This window comes from Lynx rufus, unplaced genomic scaffold (assembly GCF_022079265.1).
Source record: "Lynx rufus isolate CCGP_SWC_20201006 ecotype Redwood Valley unplaced genomic scaffold, mLynRuf1.p SCAF_8, whole genome shotgun sequence".
Classification (NCBI taxonomy): Eukaryota; Metazoa; Chordata; class Mammalia; order Carnivora; family Felidae; genus Lynx; species Lynx rufus.
In genome coordinates this window covers 28,716,068-28,738,627 of record NW_025814896.1, presented here as the reverse complement: position 1 = coordinate 28,738,627, position 22,560 = coordinate 28,716,068, and the positions used below count along the sequence as shown (strand labels likewise).

Here is a 22,560-nt window from a genome sequence, read left to right as displayed (position 1 = left end):
AAGGGGCGCCTGGGTGGCTCAGTCAGTTAAACATCCGACTTTGGCTCAGGTCGGGATCTCTGTAGTTCGCGAGTTTGAGCCCCGCGTCGGGCTCCGTGCTGACAGCTCAGAGCCTGAAGCCTGCTTCAGACTCTGTCTCCCTCTCTCGCTGCTCCTCCCCTGCTCCCACTCTATCTCTCTCTCTCTCAAAAATAAATAAACATAAATTTTTTTTTTTAAAGAGGCATTTTGGGGCGCCTGGGTGGCTCAGTCGGTTGAGCGTCCGACTTCAGCTCAGGTCATGATCTCACAGTCTGTGAGTTCGAGCCCCGCGTCAGGCTCTGTGCTGACAGCTCAGAGCCAGGAGCCCGCTTTGGATTCTGTGTCTCCCCCTCTCTCTGCTCCTCCCCCACTTGTGATCTGTCTCTGTCTCAAAAATAAAAACATTAAAAAAATTTTTTAAAAGAGGCATTTTAGAGTGGGAGACAGCCAAAGCATAAGAGACTCTTAAAAACTGAGAACAAACTGAGGGTTGATGGGGGGTGGGAGGGAGGGGAGAGTGGGTGATGGGTATTGAGGAGGGCACCTTTTGGGATGAGCACTGGGTGTTGTATGGAAACCAATTTGACAATAAATTTCATATATTAAAAAAAAGAAAAAGAAAAAGCACAAATGCTTGAAAGAGCATTTAGCTAATAATTGTCTAGTTAATTTGGAAACATAAATCTATTGCTCAAGAAATAAAATATTTCATATAAAAAAAGAGGCATTTTAAGATAAGATGTGAAAAGCACAATCTATAAAAGAAAACATTGATCCATTTGACTTCAGTAATCTTTACACCCAATTTGGGGCCTCAAGATGAGGGGAGGGCCCACTGGAGGGGGGGGGGCAGAGGCCCCATGCAGAAGGGAAGCATTATTTCTACTGGGCCTCTCCACTCTCTGAAAAAGAGAAGAGGACCCCTCACCAAGTGAGGCCTTTTCTGCCTGACTTCTATTTCACAATCTAGAAACAGATTGCTGCCTCACAGCCACGTCACCCCATCATAGGCACTTCCTCTTAATCATGGAAGGAGGCAGGGTTTCTTTTCTACAGAACAGAGGCCAATTCTCCCCAGCACACACATTTGCACAGTGCAGAGTCCCCAGGCCTCCACAATGTCGGACCCTGCCTCCCGGTCCCACTCTCCTCCTTACCTGCTGCTGGCTCTGCTGTTGGGAGTTATAGGTAAGCATTGCCTTGGGTACAATCCCTTTTCCCTACCCCTTCAACCTCACCCATGTCCCTGGACATGAAGGGAGGGCCTCCAGGTAAGCACAGGTGTGCTACCCAGGGCTGCCACAGAAGACCAAGGACTGGGTGTCATCTGAGAGCAGGAAGTCGGGGATCTGAGCATCCGTCACCTACAGCTTGTTACCAGAGGCATCCAGACAGTGGAGGCTTCCATCTGTCACAAGGACCAGTTTGAAGGTATTAAATGATCTAATTCTCACAACACCCCTGCCTGATAGCTAGGACTGTACTGCTGATCAGCAGATGGGGAAATTCAGGCAGAGAGAGTTAATGGCCCAATGTCAGCTACCTAAGTCAGTGCATCTGCCGGGATTCACGCCCAGGCCACCCAGCTGCACGGTTCATTCTTTCCACCGTGTTATGCTGCTCGGCTTCTCGGTGGAGGCTAACTAAACAAACATCAGAAAATACAGAGAGGGAAACAGAAGAAGAGGCATCACTTAGCACACTCCGAGGTCTCCAGAGTTCCAGTTCTGCTGTGTGTCCTCCCAAACTTTGGTTAACGATGTGTTGGGTGATTCCTATGCGCCAAATCTTTTACTCGGCTTTTAACATGTATGACAATTTCATGGAATCCTCAAAGTGATCTGTATGCTAGCATGCTGGGTCACACTTCATGTATACTCAGGAATGCATTTGTGTATGTGTGTGTGTACATGTTTGGGCATGAGGAAGGGTGCACACGTGGGTATGGGATATCTGAAAACGCTTTCTTATCGATTTCCTCACGCCACGTCCACTCTACGTGAAATGCACAGTGAACAGATGTTTGGTTCCCTGTCTCTCAGCTCCTCACCCACTTTTTCTACTTCTCTAAAGTACTGCTCACCATCCACCAAGCTCTTAAGACAAGCAAACTTCTCTCTGGGTAGAAGGAGTAGAACTTTGTGCGTTACTACCTTGGAGGTCCTCCATGCTGGACCGGAGTGGGGAGGAAAAAAGGGGGTACAAGATACCGAGGATCCTGCCTGTATGATCTGCACCTGTAATTATATCCTGATCCCAACCATCCTAGGCCTCCAGGCCTCAGGAAATCTCATGCGTAATCACTTTCCAATTTCCTGAGCACTCACCATGTTCCACACACACTTAGAAACACTTGTGTCTGTTATGTCCTGTGAACTTTGCACGCAAGGTAAACATTTTCGTCCCCCTGGCTTACAGATAAGAAAAAGGAAGCACAGAAAATCCAAGGTCACTCAGTAGTGAATGGTAGGGCTACAATTTTTTTTCTTTTTTAATTTTTAAATTTACATCCAAGTTAGTTAGCATATAGTGCAACAATGATTTCAGGAGTAGATTCCTTAATGTCCCCTTACCCATTTAGCCCATCCGCCATCCCACAATCCCTCCAGCACCCCTATGTTTGTTCTCTACATTTATGAGTCTCTTATGTTTTGTCCTCCGCCCTGTTTTTATATTGTTTTTGCTGCCCTTCCCTTATGTTCATCTGTTTTGTATCTTAAATTCCTCATATGAGTGAAGTCTTTCTCTGACTAACTAGTTTCGCTTAGCATTGTACTCTCTAGTTCCATCCACATTGCTGCATATGGCAAGATTTCATTCTTTTTGATTGCCGAGTAATACTCTATTGTATGTATGTATATGTAATATGATATCTTCTTTATCCATTCATCTGCCGATGGACATTTGGGCTCTTTCCATACTTTGGCTATTGTTGATAGTGCTGCTATAAAATCGGGGTGTGTGTGTCCCTTCGAAACAGCACACCTGTATCCCGTGTATAAATACCTACTAGTGCAATTGCTGTGTCACAGGGTAGTTCTATTTTTCGTTTTTTGAGGAACCTCCATACTGTTTTCCAGAGTGGCTGCACCAGCTTGCATTCCCACCAATAATGCAAAAGAGATCCTCTTTCTCCGCATCCTTGCCAACATCTGTTGTTGCCTGAGTTGTTAATGTTAGCCATTCTGACAGGTGTAAGGTGGTATCTCATTGTGGTTTTGATTTGTATTTCCCTGATGAGGAGTGATGTGGAGGATTTTTTCATGTGTCTGTTTGCCATCTGGATGTCTTCTTTGGAGAAGTGTCTATTCATGTCTTTTGCCCATTTCTTCACTGGATTATTTGTTTTTTGGGTGTTGAGTTTGATAAGTTCTTTATAGATTTTGGATACTAACCTTTCACTTGATATGTCATTTGCAAATATCTTCTCCCATTCCGTCGGTTTCCTTTTAGTTTTGCTGATTGTTTCCTTCACTGTACAGAAACTTTTTATTTTGATGAGGTTCCATAGTTCATTTTTGCTTTTGTTTCCCTTGCCTCTGGAGATGTATTGAGTAAGAAGTTGCTGTGGCCAAGGTCAAAGAGGTTTTTGCTTGTTTTCTCCTCTGGGATTTTGAGGGCTTCCTGTCTTACATTCAGGTCTTTCATCTACTTTGAGTTAATTTTTGTGAATGGTTGTAAGAAAGTGGCCCAGGTTCATTTTTCTGCATGTTGCTGTCCAGTTTTCCCAGCACCATTTGCTGAAGTGACTGTATTCCATTGAATATTCTTTCCTGCTTTATCAAATATTAGCTGGTCATACGTTTGTGGGTCCATTTCTGGGTTCTCTATTCTTTTCCATTGGTCTGTCTGTTTTTGTGCCAGTACCATACTGTCTTGATGATTACAGCTTTGTAATACATCGTGAAATCTGAGGTTGTGATGCCTCCAGCTTTGGTTTTCTTTTTCAGGATTGCTTTGGCTATTTGGGGTCATTCCTGGTTCCATCCAAATTTTAGGATTGTTTGTTCTAGCTCTGTGAAGACTGCTGGTGTTATTTTGATAGGGATTGCGGTAGGGCTATGGTTTGAAGTCAGGCAGTCTGATTCTAGATCTCGTGGGTCTAACCATTGCTCTTCTCAAACCCTATGGCCCCACATCAATCCCATGAGATTTCTGCAGATCTGCCAGTGGGTGTAGGGAAGGCGGGGCAGGGGGAGGCGGTGGGTTGCAGTGTAGGGAAGAGCGTTTGTAGTTTGCTTCTCTCAGGCTCTTCTTACTGGGCATATGCAAGTGACTGTTTCCCCCCACGTCATCTTCATTAGAAACTCAGTTTCTCATAATTTCCTGAGAAATTCTCCACTGAAAATGGACTTCATGTCTCAGACAGGGGTCGCACTGGGAAACTTGCACATTGAACAAATATTTACTGGACAACTACTTACTAGGTGTCAGAAGCTGCTATGAACTTAAGGCATACTGGTTATTAAAAGAGAAAAGTAGCTGCCCTCGACACAGTTATATCGTAGCGGAAGAAAGGACAGGAAACAATAGACATACCAAATAAGTAAATAACGGTATATTAGAAAGTGGTGAGTGTGAGGAAAAAAACATGATAGTACAGCTGGCTAAGACAATGAGAGACTCTTTAGGGTGGGATGTATTTAAAGAGGCAGCCTGGGTGGGCATCACTGAGAAGGGAGATTTGAGCAAGATTATAAGAAGGTGGGGGTGTGGGCCATGTGATCTTTTGGAAGAAAAGCCTTCCTGAACAGCATGGGAACAGCATGTGCACATGCCCTGACCCTCCCGCTCTGTTCAAGGATTTGGGCTTTTACTCTGAGTGAAACGGTTGCCATTGCAAAGTTTTGAAGACACAAGTGGCATGATGCGACATGAGTTTTAACTTATTCTAGGATTTGGTTGAGATTAGACTACCACAGGGCATACATAGAAGGAACTAGAGCATTCAAAGCTTCCTGCATTCGTGCAAACAAGGACATATGGTGTGCACCAAGACAGCAGCCAGGACAGAAAGGGGAAAGAGGTCAGATTGTGGGTGCATGCAGAAGGAGAGACCACAGGATTTCCTGATACACAGGATTTGGGGTGGAAAGAGAGGCTCCCGAGGGTTGGGACCTGAGCGTCTGGGAGAATAAAGGTGCCTCAGCTGAGATGTACAAGGACGTGTTGGAAACCGAGTTCAGTTTGGGACGAGTTAACTGTGAGAAGTTTACCTCTATCGAAGTAAAGTGGTGAGTGGCTGGTCAGACATACAAATCCAGAGTTCAAGGGCAAGGCCTGGGCCAGACATGGAAATATGAGGATTACAGATACACAGATGGCAGAGTTTACACCTCTCCCTGGCTCCTCTTGACCCTCTAATCCCTCTCACCTGCTCCCTCCCCTGTTCCCTCCATTTCCTTCCCCAAGATGCATGCCTATTTCTTCCCATTTGTCTTAGCAGTTCGGCTTCCTGACCCCAACTTTCCTCTCCAGACTTACAGATCAAACCACCTGATGCTCTTGGCACACCCAAGACTTGCCTGTGATAGCATGTACCCTCCTTAGGAGGCATGGTTGGTTTCAAATTGTGCTCAGTGCAGGGTTTTACCAGCTCACACTCTGTAAGAGCGAACCACACCTTTTCTCCCTGAGTAGCTAAGAAATAGAAAAGAACACAGGATGTATGTATGTGTGGTTTCCAGTAGCCCTCTCCTCTGATGTATATGCCTGCCTAGTTTTTAGGACACTTCAAAAGGAAGGAAATATTTTGTATTTCTCTATGTCTCGAGAGATTGGCTAGTCACTTAGGCAGTGAAATCCAACTGTAAAGTCTTGCACTTGCAGTGAAATGAATGCCCCCAAAATGACTGTGTCCCTTCAATGAATAATGTCCAGACATAGGCCACCTCCCACAACTCTTTTCAGAACACGGAAAAATTTGCAGACTACTATTTCCTTTGTTTAGCTGTTCCCATGGTGCTATGTCCTCCTTCAAGGACATGTTTCTCAAATCTACCAGTCCCTGGAACAATACATTTTCTTTGTCCTCGAGCCATTTAGTCCAACTCAAAGGCTCTACATGGGGCGATCACCTTCTTTGAAGCCATATTTCTAATTATGCTAAACTACACATCACATAAAATCTACCCTCTCACCATTTTTAAGGGTACAAGCCAGTGGCCTCACGTACATTCACAAAGTTGGGAAGTCAGCACCACTGTGCATTTCAGGAACTTTTTCAACAACCGAAGCAGACACTTTGCATCCATTAAACAAGAATTCTCCATTCCGTCTTCCCCCACAGCCACTGGTAACCTCTGTTCTACTTTTTTGTATCTATGAATCTGTCTCTTCTAGGTACTTCATGTAAGTGGCATCATATATGTGTCCTTTTGTATGTGGCATATATCACATAGAATGACATTTAAGTTCATCCATATCATAGTACATATCAGACTATTAAGACTGAATATAATTCCATTGTATATATCTATCAACATTTTGTGTATGCACTCATCTATGGATAGAAATGAGTTCTTTTTCTGGGGCACTAGAGTGGCTCAGTCAGTTAAGTGTCTGACTCTTGGTTTCGGCTCAGGTCATGATCTCACGGTTTTGTAGGTTCGAGGTCCATGACAGGCACTGTGCTGACAGTGTGGATTAGGATTCTGTCTTAGGATTCTGTGTGTGTCTCTCTCTCTGCCCCCCACCCCACTGGTGATTTCTCTGTCTTTCTCAAAATAAATAAACTTAAAAAAAAGAAGAAATGAGTTTTTCCTCCTTCCTTTCAGTTATTATGAATAATGCTATTATGAACATGGATGTACAAATGTCTGATTACATACCTGTAATTTGGTGGGTATTTACCCAAGATTGGAATATTTGGATCATATGGTAATTCTATATTTAAATTTTCATGAAAAAAACCACTGTTTCCACAGTGACTGCACCATTTTATATTCCTACCAACCATGTACAAGAGTTTCAATTTCTACAGCTTACTCAATCCTTATTTTCTGATTTTTTAATTTCCTTGTATTTTGGTTTTGCTTTGTTGTGTTTGATAAAAGCCATTCTCAGGGATGAAGGGGTATCTCATTGTGGTTCGGATTTTCATTTTTCTAATGACTAGTGATGTTCAACATCTTTTCATGTGCTTACTCACCATTTGAATATCTTCTTTGAAGAAATGCCTATTCTAGTCCTAAGTCCTTTTTTTAATTGGGCTGTTCATTATTTAGTTGTTGAATTATAGTTCTTCATATATGCTGGCTATTAATCCTTTCTGAGACACATGCTTTGCAAATATTTTCTCCCATTCTGAGTTCTCTTTCACTTTTGATATTGCCCTTTGCTGCACAAAAGTTTTGTTTTTTTTTTTTAAGTTTAAGTATTTATTTTAAGAGAGAGAGCATAGGAGCAGGGGAGGGACAGAGAGAGAGGGACAGAGAGACAATCTCAAGCAGGCTCCACATAGCCAGCATAGAGCCCTATGTGGGGCTTGAATTCATGAATCATGGGATCATTTCCTGAGTTAGAATCAGACACATAACTGATTAGCTACCCAAGAGCCCCCGCACAAAAGTTTTTAATTTTGACGAAGTCCAAGTCATATATATTTTTATTTTGTTTTATGCACTTTTGGTTTCTATCCAAGAAATCATTGCCATATTTGCCTACGTGGCTCAGTCTGTTAAGCATCTGACTTCAGCTCAGGTCATGACCTCGTGGTCTGTGGGTTCGAGCCCTGTCAGGTTCTGTGCTGACAGCTCAGAGCCTGGAGCCTGCTTCAGATTCTTGTCTCCCTCGCTCTCTGCCCCTCCCCTGCTCAGGCTCTGGCTCTCTCTCTCTCTCTCTCTCTCTTTCTCAAAAATAAATAAACATTAAAAAATTAAATTAAAAAATTAAAGAAATCATTTCCAAACCCAACATCATAAATTCTGCCTAGAGTTTTGTCTCTGAATTTTATTGATTTAGCTCTTACATTTAGGTCCCTTTCTCCAATTTGAGCTTGTTTACCTATATAGAGTAAGGTGAAGGTTCAACTCCTTTGTTTGCATGTGGATATCCAGTTTTCCCAGCGTCTCATGTTGGAAAGATTACTCTTTCCCCCATTGAATGGTCTTGGCACTCTTGTTGAAAATCTTTTGACAATATATGTGAGGGTTTATTTCTAGGCTTTCTATTCTATTTCATTGCACTATCCCTCTATTCTTTTCAGTACTATAGTACTTTAATTAATATACTATGTAGTAGGTTTTCAAATCAAGAAATGTGAGGTTTCCAACTACACTCTTTTCCAGGATTGTTTGGTGATCTTGGGTCCTTTGAGATTGCATATGAATTCTAGAATGGGCTTTTCCATTTCTGCAAAAAAAAAAAATGCCACGGGGGTTTTGATAACAATTGTATTGAATCTGTAGATCGCTTTAGGTAGTATTGACATCTTAACAATATGAAGTCTTCCAATGCACGAACAGAGGAAGTTTTCCCATTTTTTATGTCTTCTTTCATTTCTTTCAGCAAAAACATTTTACACGTTTTGGTGTACAAGTCTTTCATCCCCATGTGAGACTTTACTCCGAAGCATTTTATACTATTTGATGTTAGTGTAAGTGGAATTATTTGCTAATCCCTTTTGAATTGGTCACCACTCGCTTAAAGAAATGCACTTGATTTTTGAATGTTGATCTTTTTTTTTTTTTTCCAAGATTTTCTTTAAATTCAACTTAGTGAACATCTAGTGCAGTCTTGGCTTCAGGAGTAGAACTCAGGGATTCATCTCATATGACATATGACATTCATCTCATATGACACCCAGTGCTCATCCCAAAAAGTTACCTCCTTACTGTCCATCACTCATTGAGCCCATCTCCCCAACCACCTCCCCTACAGCCACCCTTGGTTTGTTCTCTGTATTTAAGAGTGTCTTGTGGTTTGCCTCCCTGTTTTTATCTCATTTTTCCTTTCCTTCCCCTATGTTCATCTGTTGAGTTTCTCAAATTCCACATATGAGTGCGCTCATTTGGTATCTGTCTTTGTCTGACTTATTCAGCTTGGCATTATATCCTCTAGTTCCATCCACGTTGTTCCAAATGGCAAGATTTCATGCTTTTTCTCGCTGCATAGTATTCCATTGTATATACATACTACATCTTCTTTATCCATTCCTCAGTTGATGGACATTTGGGCTCTTTCCATAATTTGGCTATTGTTGATAGCGCTGCTATAAACATTGGAGTTCATGTGCCCCTTCAAATCAGCATTTTTGTATCCTTTGGACAAATATATAGTAGTGCAACTGCTGGCTCATAGGGTAGTTCTATGTTTAATTTTTTTTTTATTTTTAATGTTTGTTTTCGAGAGACAGAGTGAGCTTGAGCCAGGGGAGGGGCAGAGAGAGGGAGACACAGAATCTGAAGCAGGCTCCAGGCTCCGAGCTGTCAGCACAGAACCCGACACGGGGCTCGAACTCACGAGCTGTGAGGTCATGACCTGAGCCGAAGTTGGACACTCAACCAACTGAGCCGCCCAGGCGCCCCTCTATGTTTAATTTTTTGAGGAACCTCCATACTGTTTGCCATGAGGGCTGCACCAGTTTGCATTCCCACAAACAGTCCAAGTGTTCCTCTGTGTTGTTTTCCTATTTGCATTTTATTTATCTCTACACTAGTGTTTTTTATTTCCTTCATTCTGCTACCTTCAGGTTTATTTTTCCTCTTCTTTTTCTGATTTCTCAAGGTCCATAGTTGTTAACTGAATTGTGATCTTTCCTCTCTTTAAATGTAGGCATTACAGCCATAAATTTCCCTCTAGAGCTGCTTTCACTGCAGATTGTAGGCTTTGGCAAGTTGTGTTTCCATTTTCATTCATCTCAAGGTGTTCTCTAAATTCCCTCGTGATTCCTTTTTGCTTAATTTTTGCTTTTTTTAAGAATGAGTTCTTTTATTGCTATAAATTTGAGAATATACTATTTCTTGTTCTGTTGTTGATTTCTAGTTTTATTTCACAAACTGTTTCACCAGTTCACTGCTTGAAAAGTCCTTCTTCCAGATTCCAGTAAATTGCCTGCTTCTCAGCCTGTGTAGCAATGGCTCATACAAAACTTTTTTTACAGTAACTGGTTTCTGTAATAGTCTGGGGATACATATGTGGTAGACAGAACAATGTCCCCCACAAAGAAGCCCGTTTTATAACGCCTAGACCTGTGAATAGTTTTCTCTTATATGCCAAAAAAGATTTTGCAGAAGTGATTAACTGGAGACTATTAAATGGGGAGATTATCCGAGATTATCAAAGTGGCCCAAATATATTCACAAGAGTCCTTATAAGAATGAGGTAGGGAAGTCAAAATTAAAGAAGGACAGGTGACAAGACAGGCAAGAATTTGGAGTGACTGGAAGATGTGAAACCGTGAGAAAAGGATTGTGGGCAGCTTCTAGAATTTGGAAAGACAAAAACCCTAACTCCAGAAGAAATGCAGCTCAGCTGACCCTTGATTTTCACTCAGCAACACCAGTTTTGGACTTCTGACCTCAAGAATTATAAGATAATAAACTTCTGTAGGTTTTGCCATTAAGTTTTAAATAATTCGTTATGGAGCACATTGGTGGTTCAGTAGGTTAAACATCCAACTTCGGCTCAGGTCATGATTTCACGGTTTGTGAGTTTGAGCCCCACGTTGGACTCTGCTGACAGCTCAGAGCCTGAAGCCTGCTTCAGATTCTGTGTCTCCCTCACTCTCTGCCCCTCCCCTGCTCGCGCTCTCTCTCTCTCAAAAATAGATAAACATTAAAAACCTAAAAAAATAATTTGTTGTAATAGCATTCAGAAACTAAAATAATATGATTATGATTCAGCAAAGTCACAGGGTACAAAATCAATGTACAGAAATTGGCTGCATTTTTACACACCAATAACGAAGCAACAGAAAGAGAAATACAGAAACTGATCCCATTTACAATTTCACCAAGAACCATAAAACACCTAGGAATAAACCTAACCAAAGATGTAAAAGATCTGTATGCTGAAAACTGTAGAAATCTTATGAAGGAAATTGAAGAAGACACAAAGTAATGGAAAAGCATTTTGTGCTCATGGATTGGAAGAATAAATATTGTTAAAATGTTAATACTACCCAAAGCAATCTACACATTCAATGCAATCCCAATCAAAATTGCACCAGCATTCTTCTTGAAACTAGAACAAGCAATCCTAAAATTTGTATCGAACTGCAAAAGACCCCAAATAGCAAAAGTAATATTGAAGAAGAAAACCAAAGTGGGAGGCAACACACTCCCAGACTTTAGCCTCTACTACAAAGCTGTAATCATCAAGACAGTACGGTATTGGCACAAAAACAGACACATAGACAAATGGAATAGAATAGAGAACCCAGAACTGGACCACAAATGTACGCCCAACTAATCTTTGACAAAGCAGGAAAGAGCATCCAATGAAAAAAGACAGTCTCTTTAACAAATGGTGCTGGGAGAACTGGACAGCAACATGCAGAAGAAGGAAACTAGACCACTTTGTTACACCATTCACAAAAATAAACTCAAAATGGATGAAAGCCCTGAATGTGAGACAGGAAACCATCAAAACCCTAGAGAAGAAAGCAGGCAACAACCTCTTTGACCTCAGCCGCAGCAATTTCTTATTCAACACATCTCCAAAGGCAAGGGAGTTTAAAGCAAAAATGAACTATTGGGACCTCATCAAGATAAAAAGCTTCTGCACTGCAAAGGAAACAATCATAAAACTAAAAGCAACCGACAGAATGGGAGAAGATATTTGCAAATGACATATTAGATAAAGGGCTAGTATCCAAAATGTATAAAGAACTCAACAAACTCCACACCCAAAAAACAAATAATCCAGTGAAGAAATGGGCAGAAGACATGAATAGACACTTTTCCAAAGAAGACATCCAGATGGCCAACAGATACATGAAAAGAAGCTCAACGTCACTCCTCATCAGGGATATACAAATCAAAGCCACACTGAGATACCACCCCACGCCGGTCAGAGTGGCTAAAATGAACAAATCAGGAAACTACAGATGCTGGCGAGGATGTGAAGAAACGGGAACCCTCTTGCTCTGTTGGTGGGAATGCAAACTGGTGCAGCCACTCTGGAAAACAGTATGAAGGTTCCTCAAAAAATCAAAAATAGAACTACCCTATGACCCAGCATACAGGGATTGTATTTACCCAAGGGATACAGGAGTACTGATGCATAGGGGCACATGTACCCCAATGTTTATAGCAGCATTTTCAACAATAGCCAAAGTATGGAAAGAGCCTAAATGTCCATCAACTGATGAATGGATAAAGAAGATGTGGCTTCTACATACAATGTAATACTATTTGGCAATGAGAAAATGAAATCTGGCCATTTACAGCAACGTGGGTAGAATTGGAAGGTATTATGCTGAGTGAAATAAGTCAGTCAGAGAAGGACAGATATCATATATTTTCACTCATATGTGGATCTTGAGAAACTTAACAGAAGACCATGGGGGAAGGGAGGGGGGAAAATAGTTACAAACAGAGAGGGAGGGAGACAACTCATAAGAGACTCTTAACTACAGAGAACAAATTGAGGGGGGATGGGGGGATGGGGGGATGGGGGAGAGGGGAAAGTGGGGGATGGGCATTGAGGAGGGCACGTGTTGGGACGAGCACTGGGTGTTGTATTAAGCCCAACTGGAATAAACTATATTTTAAAAAAATAAAATAATATGATTATGATATAAGAAAAAAACCCCACAGATTTTTGAAAGAATATTTTACTTCTCATTTAACTACATGTTTGTGTTTGTTGAAAGCTCTGCCCATCACTGCCACTCAATTATCCAGGCTGCTAGAACAGACCCCAGCATGTGCACGTGCTTGTGAAGGAGGGAAGTTGATCCATAGAGGTTCCAGAAGCTAAACACACAGCCCAGGAACTACATCCATCACTTCTGCTCACACACAATGGTCTAAAGAAAGCTCATGGCCCCACTGAATGCAAGAGACCAGAAAGTGTAACACCCCAAGGGGCCAGAACGTAGACAAGCAGGATCATTTGGCGAAGCACGACGCTTTCAGAGAGGGCTGGGGGCCATCCGCCTGCCGTGTGCCATGTCACCGAATCTCTCTGTGTTTTGCTTTCCTCGTCTGTAACAGGGTCCCGTGTGGCAGGCTCGTCGCGAGGGCTACATGCCGTGTACACGCAGCGGGCTGGGCTCACGGTGTGCACTCAGTGAAAGCTGTTGTGGATAAACACTTGAGCGGACGGACAGGATCGCACAAGGATGGTAAGTAGCTGTCGTGTTCTCCCTCCAGGTGTGTCAGATGAGATGGAACTGCAGGTGATCCAGCCCGAGAAGTCGGTGTCTGTGGCAGCCGGAGAGACAGCCACTCTGCACTGCACCCTGACCTCCCTGCTCCCCGTTGGGAAGGTCGAGTGGTTCAGGGGCACAGGGCCAGGCCGGGAGTTAATCTTTAGTTCTGTCGGATACCGCCACTCCCCCCGAGTAACAACTGTTACAGACATCACAAAGCGAAGCAACCTGAGCTTTTCCATCCGCATCAGTAACATCACCCCAGCAGACACGGGAACCTACTACTGTGTGAAGTTCAGGAAACGGGTTCTGGATGTGGAGTTTAAGTCTGGACGAGGCACCCAGGTCATCGTGAGCGGTGAGTATCGCTCCGTCCCCTGGTTGTGACAACAAGTCAATAAGAATGCCCTCCATCGCTTGAGCAACAGATAAGGATCAGGTGCTTTGGCGGGTGCCCCTGAATGAGCCCTTCCACGGATCAGGAAAGTTGAGGCCTGGAGAGGTTGTGCTATTTGCTGAAGGCCCCACGGCTGGTAAACAGTGGGAAAATCTGGAACCTCAGTCTGCAGGCTCCCAGCTCTTCCCTTTTCCAATCCTGACCAGCCTTCTGGTTCCAGCGATGAGGGACTGAAAGTCTGAGTGACTTTCCCCGTTACAAGGCCTCACTTCACCCCTGCCTCTGGAGAGACCTCCGCTTAATGTGGCCAGGGTTCTCCTTACTCAGCACTGACTAAGCACCTGCTGTGTGCATTCTGGGCTCTGGGTGCTGTGGACGTAGCAGACAACAGAACAGCCAAGGACTTTTCTCTCATGAAGCTTACGTTCCCCTCCCTTCCAATGCGGGTAAATGCACCGAGGGCAGAGAGGGGGGGAATGTGTTTCCTTATAACCGTTCAGAAATATCACAGGGAGAAGAGGCACAGCAGCACTGTTGACTCTGCTACCCCTGCTTGGAAGAGATGCCCGATGTAGGTCATTCGCTGGGGGTCTTTTCGAAAAATGCTCCCGTGATACAGGGACTGACTCTTAACGGTAGCAACTGAGTCTCCCTATACCCCCAGACATAGGGAGGAAACGGGGCTTTATCCTGATTGTGAGGGTGTCACGCAAGTTCCCAGTGGGTATGTCCCTTGCCTGGTCACCGCAGCCAGTACCAGTGCCTGGGCTCCCAACCAGGTCTGCCATCCTGGCTCTGGGACCTCTGAGGAGTCATCCCCACATTGGGCTCAGTGTCCTCGCATGTCTATGACAACACAGCCCCACAGTGCCGCTGCAGGGACTGAGTGAGCGAATGCATGTAAGTTGCTTATGACAGGACCTGGCATGCGGTGGCTGTCCCGTGAATGCTGGGGACATACCACGGACCCCATCACAAGGCAGGCACGGGCCTGAAGGAGCTGAGGGTCAGGGAGTCACCCTAGCATCAGGGGCCTGAGACACTCTCAATACAACCAATCACAGCGCTTTGTCCCTCTAGGGGTGTCAGGGCTGCTGGTGTTTTCATGACTTGACTTACTCATGTGACACCTCCTACCTATGTCCTCAGAATGTTTGCTGAGTTTTAGAAAGGAAGTTGAACATTCACAAATACACATATCTGCAATACGTGCCCTCTGATGACTGTTCTAGAAGGTGTTTGGTAATAAGGGACAATTTGGAGACCCCCTATAGGACCTTCTGAAATGCCCTCCCTCTCGAGTCACTGATGTGTGTGTTCCCAGGACACAAGAGGGCTTCTGCCTGCTCCGTAGGCCAGTGTCTCTGTCCTTGAAATTGATTCACGATTGAAAAATTAACCATCTTTGGCTTTCTCAGCACTCCGTGATCTTGGTTTTCAACCCAACACTGACCCAAGAGAAGAACGCAGATTCAGAAAAACAACCCCTCATTCCCTCCCTCTCAGATTCAGGGATTGGAGATGAGACCCTATGGAATATTTGTGGAAAGAGTGAAAACTAGAGTAAATTCACAAATACCTGAAGGGAGAGCTCCAGGTGTAAGTTAAGTTTGGGATAAAGACAGATCCAAGTTTGGTCCTGGAGAAGCATTTTCAGTGTTAAATTCAAAGCAAAACTGCCTGTATTTGCCTCACGTGCCCCTCACTCCCACCCGAGTAGGAGAAAGGCCTGCGGTCCCCTCTCACCGGGGGCGCTGGGCTTGGCCACGTCCAGGCCTACGGGAGGCTGGCCACCTGGTTCCAGCTCTCCTCAGGGCCCCCTCCACCCCTGCAGGGCTGGAAAATCATCTGTGAGTGTTCTGCACAGTGTCACATACCTGTCGTTGGTGAGGATGACCACAGTCATGCTTACTGCTTGTAAATGCTCCTCTTGTAGCCAAACCCTCTCCCCCCGTGGTGTCGGGTCCCACGGCCAGGGCCACACCTGAGCAGACTGTGAGCTTCACCTGCGAGTCCCACGGCTTCTCCCCCAGAAACGTCACCCTGAAATGGTTCAAAAACGGGAAGGAGCTGGCAGCCTCCCAGACCACCGTGGACCCAGAGGGAGACAGCGCTTCCTACAGCATCTTCAGCACAACCACGCTGCCGCTGGCCCCGGGGGACGTTCGCTCCCAGGTCACCTGCGAGGTGGCCCACGTGACCCTGCAGGGGGGCCCTCCTCTTCGTGGGACTGCCAACTTGTCCGAGACCCTCCGAGGTAGATGCCTGTCACCGCCGGCCCAAGCCCAGCTCCGGCCCCCAAGCCTCCCAGCCTGCCCCTCCCCCACTCCGTGCTCCCAGCCTTCCATCCCCTGGAACCTGCCTCCTGACAGACCCTCCCAACCACCGGGCACCCAGGGGTACCGTCACCTCCTCCTGTTTTCACGGCAGTTCCGGGTGAACACCTACCGTGCTAGGTAGTTCGATTTACTTTCCCATAGCCACTCCAATTATTGAGCACCTACTATAATCCAGCCACTGTGTGCTCGGTGATTTCATGGATTTTGCTAGTTATTCGATTCCAACTGCATGCCGGGGGCTGCATATCTCGATTTCACTCATCATTACCCTAATAGGAGCTACCAGTAGGTACCTTGAGCACCTACTGTGTACTGGGCACTGTGCTTAGGGATTTCACTCGCATGCAAAGCTTACCCTGAGTGTTTGAGCACCAGCTGTATGCCTAGCACTGATCTGGGTGATTCCCTTGCTGCGTGGGGGGACCTAAGTTCTCGAGCCCCTCCCCGGTGATGTGTCTGTTCCATGAGGTCAGAGCTTCTGCTCTGTGCTGTTTCAGTTCCACCCACCTTGGAGTTTGCCCAGCAACCCGTGACAGGGGACCAGGTGAAGGTCATTTGCCAAGTGAAGAAGTTCTACCCCCAGCGCCTACAGCTGACCTGGTTGGAGAATGGAAACGTGTCCCGAACAGAAACGGCCTCAACAGCCTCGAACCTCATAGAGAACAAGGATGGGACCTTTAACTGGACGAGCTGGCTCCTGGTGAATTTATCCGCCCACAGGGAAGATGTGGTTTTCACCTGCCAGGTGCAGCATGATGGGCAGCCCGCGGTCACCAAAAACCATACCCTTGTGGTCTCTGCCCACCAGAAGGACCAGGAAGCCCATACGACCCACGGTGAGTCCGAGATGCCAACTGACCTGGCACTTTAAATTCTATCTTTTCTTTTTTTATGTGAAAAGCAGTCATTCATGCCTATTATAGAATAATCTAGAGGTCTACGGACATAAAGCAGAATTTTGATATGAGCTTCCCTCCCCAAAGCTCATGCTCCAAGAGTGACCACTGTTAAGATTTTGGTACATAGCTTTTTAGATCTTTTGACAGAAACATGCATTAGAGAAGGAAACAACAGAGGGAGGGAGATGATCTTGTCGCTAGCATCCTGCCTCCTGCACCTTCACCTGACAGTAATTATGTCACCACGCCAGGCCAGCCACCTCCTCCTTCTGTTCGTTCTCACCTGGGCTTCATATCGATCCTTCTTACACCCTTCTATCCCCTTCTCAGCAAAGGTCTGCACTTGCCACTCTGAAATTCTGGAAGGGAACCCTGAGGACAGAGTGTTGAGTCTGGACCAGGCTCCCAGGTGACCATGGGTGCTCACAGCACAAACCACCTTTGTCCCCTGCTTTGGGACAACAGGCCAGCAATAATCATGATTACTCACTGCACATTTACTTGATGCCAATTCCAGTTCATTTCTGATCTGCTACAACCACCCTGGGAGCTTCGAAGTTTATAGACCAACTCAGGGAGCAATGGGGGACAGATGGAGAAGATGTCCTGCCCTTAGTCCAGGTGATGGGCTAAACCAATCAAGAGAAACCTGAGTCCCCGAGGACAGGGACCACCAGCCTATACGACAAACGTGTTAGAGAAAACAGCTGGGCATTGTCCCAAGGACCTACAGGTCCCCTTTCTATTACCAAATTATATCTTATCTCGCTCTTATAATATATGGAGGAGTTTGAGCCATGTTTCCAGGAGTCTTTGTTCCAGAAGACCTTTCAAAGGCCCATTTCCTTCTAACATACCCCATGACACTGTCCTGATTGCTGGGTCAACACTGGGTCACTGAGTGTCCGTGACCCTGCCACCTAGTAGAGTAGAGATAGGAAGAGGAGAACAAACAATTTCTCTTAAAACTAGAGGTATGCAGAATTTGCATAATTGTGTTCACTAGTGACTTAGTCATGGATGCACACTCAGTTGCAAATGGATGTCCATAATTGGAATGTCATGTGACTAATGACATTGGCTTTTCTACAAAACCAATACCATTACACACTTTGTAAAATTATCAGTAACTCCCTACAATCAGTTATAATGGAATGGATAGTTCTCAAAATTTCTTCTGAGACTTTATTTTGTGCACCAAACTTGGTTTTATTTCATCTCTAAATGCTTAGGAGAACTTTCTTGTGAACCACATGGGACTCCACAACCCTTTTATATATATATATATATATATATATATATATATATATATATATATATATATAAAGAGAATCTGGATAGCTTCATATATATATATGTGTGTATATATATATATATAGCTACATATATATGTGTATATATATATATATATATATATATATATATATGAAGAGAATCTGGATAGCTAGGACTACTCAAATTCTTCATTTCATATTGGATGCTTGTGGCAGGTTGTGCTTTGAGGAAGCTGGTCCATTTTCTTGAGTTGTCCAATTTCTACCCATAGAGTTCTCATCATATTACCTTATTATCATTTTGCTGTCTGTAGGCTCTGTAGTAATATCCTATTTCTTTCCTGATATTGGAAATATTTATTTTTCCCTTTTTTCATTGTCAGAATTACTAAGAAGTATTTCAATTTTACTAATCTTTTCCACAAACTCTCTTTTGTTTTAGTGATTTTTCTCTCTTGTGTATTTTCAATTTCATTAATTTTTCTCCTCTTTTTTTCCCTGTTCTGCTTGATTGGGGTTTATTTTGCTCCTCGTTTTTTGAAATGGGAGCTAGGATTGCTGACACTAGTCTTTCTTTGTTTGAATGCCACACCTGGGTCTCCTGTGCTTGGGGATTCAGTAGCATGGAGCCAGGATACCTGGTGCTGTGTTCTTCCAGACTGCCGGCATCTAGACCATCTGCCTTCGTCTTCCACCTTTCAGAGTCCTCCTATTCTTGGACTGTGTGATTTCCAGGGGTCAGTCTTGACCTGACTTTCCTGAACCAGGAAAGCAGGAAGAGACAAATCAACATCACCTCCTCTGGACTGGCTTGGGTTAGACTTTGGTCTTTGGCCTTGCATTGGGGCTCATACAAGGGCTGTTACTTCTGGTGCTTCCAGTGTGTCTGAACTAGCAAGCTTGCTTGTGTGCTAAGACTGGAAATGGGTATTAGGGTTGTCTGGGTTGGAAGGCTGGATGCCTATGTGGCTGACCCTGCTGCACCAAGATGCACAGCCTCCATCCCTTCCCTCAGGAAGGACCCCCGGTAGCCGGAGAAGGGGTGAGCGAGATGAGGTACTTCAACTCTGAATTCTGCCTTGAGCGTCTCACAGGGAGATTCATTAGCTTCAGAGCATTGATGGGTCCAGGTTCCCTCAGATGCAGTAAGTCGAGGTCCCTGGGAGTGGACTCCTGGATCCCTCTCTGATGCTGCCTCCTGTCCCTTCATTTCCAGATCTAGAACTGTCCACTCCACTCCTGGTGGCTCTCTACCTGGGTCCCAAGCTGCTACTGCTGCTCGTCACTGTCTCAGTCATCTATGTCCACAGGAAGTAATGGATTGGCTGTGAGTTATGGACAAGGAAGACAGGGCAAGGTCAGTCCAAGAAAGAGCCAGATCAGCAAGAGGGGCAGCCCACAGGTCATACAGGGTCACCGCCCACTTGGAGTAAAGAGCAGGTGAAATAACTCCTTCGATACCCTAAGGGGCCTCAGGAATCCCTCTGGGAGGTTCCAAACTCCCAGGAGGACTCTCAGGTCCTGTAGGAGGTGGGTGGGGTCAAAGGCTGGCAAAGGATGTGCACAGAGGCCTAGGGTTTCTGAGAAGTAAGTGGGCTGACTGAGCAACAGCTGGGTGGAAAACCCCGTGGAGACCATCTCTAGATTATTTGGGCACAAGGTGTCCACATTTAGAGGAATGCTGACAGGTGCCTGCTGGCTGCTCTGAGGACGGCTCCCGCTCTGACCCTCTGTGGGACAGACTGGAGAGGATGGGGAAGGGGGATCAGGACCTAGGGAGGAAGGTTGAGGAGGCACAGTCCATGTCAGGGACTTTCTGCCCTCTCACTACAGGTGTCCCAGGAGGAAAATAGCACCCAGGACAAAGGAGACACGTGGAGAACATTTCTGGAATGATGCGCAGATAATGAAATGTGAACATGGGTCCACGGCTCCTTCCTTCCTCCCCTGCTACATGCCATCCTTGGTCTCTGCTGCCTCCTTCCTTCCCTGAGGAGCCCAGCCTAAGACAAGGAACAAGTAGAAGCTTCCACAAATCTGCCCCAAATGTCGGCTTCCCCAGAGACCCACCTGCCCACAGTTCCTGCCGCTCCTCTCCCAGTCCTTGATGCCCCCAGAGCTGGTCTTCATACCTGGTCCTGAGCAGGCCAATAGAATGTCTCTGGAGACTGACACATGGATATCCTACTAGAATGTGAGAAACAAGTCACATGTACGCACACCAGGCTATCTCGTATCCTTCTCCTGGGGACCATGGTCATGAAGTACACACACTAAAGTCCATGTTCTCACAGGTTATTCCTGCCAACCCTCAGACTCCTAAGCCTTGGTGAGTTCTCCAATGTCTCTCGAATACAAATGAATCCCATCCTGGTTGGAAGAAGAGAAGGGATTCTCCTCCCTCTTTGCCTACATGTCCTTCTACTCAGACCCACAGAGGAATATCTCTTCCTCTCCCTGTGATGGAAACACTACCTCTTCTGTCACCTTCATCCTTCCCGACCTTGTTGCTCATGTACACGTGCTGGCAGTCCAGAAACCTGGACCCTTCCCTGATTTCCTTCTTCGTATCCCGTGTTCAATTCTGCCTTCATAAAGCTATGTGCAGTGGCAAGATGGTAAATGTTCAACAATCCACTTCTCTGGAGGAAAAAGAAGCCCGATTTGTAGTGTTTGTCCACTTCGGTGGTGTCTACACTCCCAATGCGGCCAATTTCAAGCTGCCAACAGTGGAACAACTAGCTTGCAAAATTCCTGGAAAGCTCTCAGGAGCGAGGGCAAGCCTCCTCCCACCCACCAGGGAGCTCCACCCAGCACCTGCACACTGCTCGCTCCCGGGCTGCCCCCTGGTCCCGGCCACCAGCATCCCTTCCTGGACCATTGCCGCATCCCTAACAGACTCTCTGGGTTCCGCCACAGTGATCCTATGGAAATGGAGGTCAAATTGTTTCCCTTCTGTGCTTCTTCCCCCTACAGATGTGCATGGCTCGGTCTCTCCCCCTTTCAAGCTCTGCTGATATGTCTCTTTATGAAAAGCACCTTCCAAAAACCACCCCATGTAAAATATCAATTCCACTCTCTCACTCTGCATTCTCACAGCTCATACCTGAATTGAACTACTTCCCTAGAACTTAAGATCAGCCAACTTGATAAATGGAAACAGTGCTCACTTTGCACAGTGATGCAGGACCAAAACAATGACGGTGCAGCTGAAACCATGAAAAGTGATGCCAGTAATCAGTGGGAAAAGTAATGATTTTTCTGTGACCTTTAGAAACCTTTTTCAACATCTCAGAAACCCTCCAACAGTCAGTTATGAATGTATCGGGACATAAAAAAACAGTAAAACTATTATTCACTTGGTATATGGGCTTTTGAAACATTAGAAACGTTGAAAAGGGAAGTTTTATTTGTTTGCAAAGACTTATCAAGAGTAGTTTGCAGAGGGCCTGCCTTCCTCTGATGGCACAGTTTACAATAGAGAGCAAGTGTCTGGATTATCTCCCTCCTTTCTCACTTGGGATCAGCTTCAACACTCCATCCTTGGCACTTCCGATGCTGTGAAATCTTTACAACATTAATGTGAATATTTGCTGACATCACTTCCTCCGGGACATTGTCACCCCACCCCACCCCCACTTTCCTCAGCGACGTGGTAAATTTATCCTCACTCTCCTCCTCTGGCTGCATATCTGGATGCTTGGGAACAGTATCCCGGGCCGCATTCCCATGAAGGTCTCTGTGCCTTCATGAACCCCACTCCCATTGAGTTTGAACTTTACCTCCAGCTTCTTCTCTTCTCGTTTCTCCTGTACCCCTTCAGCTTTATGCCCATTCCCTTCTGCCATTTTTTTCACCTTTGTACGTTATGCAGGTTCATCGGGCGGGGCGGGGGGGGGGTAGACCAGGAGACTACACAACCATCTGCTTTGCTATTGTGGGAAATGCATATCACAACCCTAATTATCCTTGCACCCTGATCTCAGATTTTCATGCCCAGAACTGTGAGAAATTAGTTCCTGTTGTACAAGGCATCCAGTTTATGGTGTTTTCTTATAGTAGCCCAAGCCAAGACAAAATCTAAATAAATTATGGACTTTGCTAAATAATAATGTACCAACATGGGTTCATTAAATTATAGTAGATGTACCATACTACTGTAAGACGTCAATAAGATGGGAAACTGTGTGCAGCTGTATATTGGAACTCTGTATGATTGTACCAAGTTTTTTCTAAATGTAAAACTGTTACACAAATTAAGGCCATTAAAAAAAAGTCAACATCTTGTCCTCAGCTGGATCTCTGCCTCTCG

The 22,560-nt window shown here is 45.0% G+C and overlaps 1 protein-coding gene across 6 annotated transcripts; it reads left to right on the top strand.

Annotated features, from left to right (window-relative positions):
- Nucleotides 1-1,069: 1,069 nt before the first annotated feature.
- LOC124503036 (signal-regulatory protein beta-1-like) lies at nt 1,070-22,541 on the top strand. Of its 6 annotated transcripts, XM_047067768.1 has the most exons (8): nt 1,118-1,209; nt 1,316-1,452; nt 13,182-13,246; nt 13,341-13,697; nt 15,673-15,993; nt 16,573-16,911; nt 19,465-19,605; nt 20,082-22,541. In XM_047067768.1, exons 4-7 carry the CDS (start codon nt 13,355-13,357, stop codon nt 19,563-19,565), a joined length of 1,104 nt encoding a protein of 367 aa, XP_046923724.1. In that variant the 5' UTR covers nt 1,118-1,209; nt 1,316-1,452; nt 13,182-13,246; nt 13,341-13,354; the 3' UTR covers nt 19,566-19,605; nt 20,082-22,541. The 6 variants fall into 6 exon arrangements, with proteins under 6 accessions (XP_046923720.1, XP_046923719.1, XP_046923722.1 ...); XM_047067769.1 differs by lacking the exon at nt 13,182-13,246; XM_047067765.1 differs by having other exon boundaries at nt 13,182-13,697.
- The last annotated feature ends 19 nt before the right edge of the window (nt 22,542-22,560 follow it).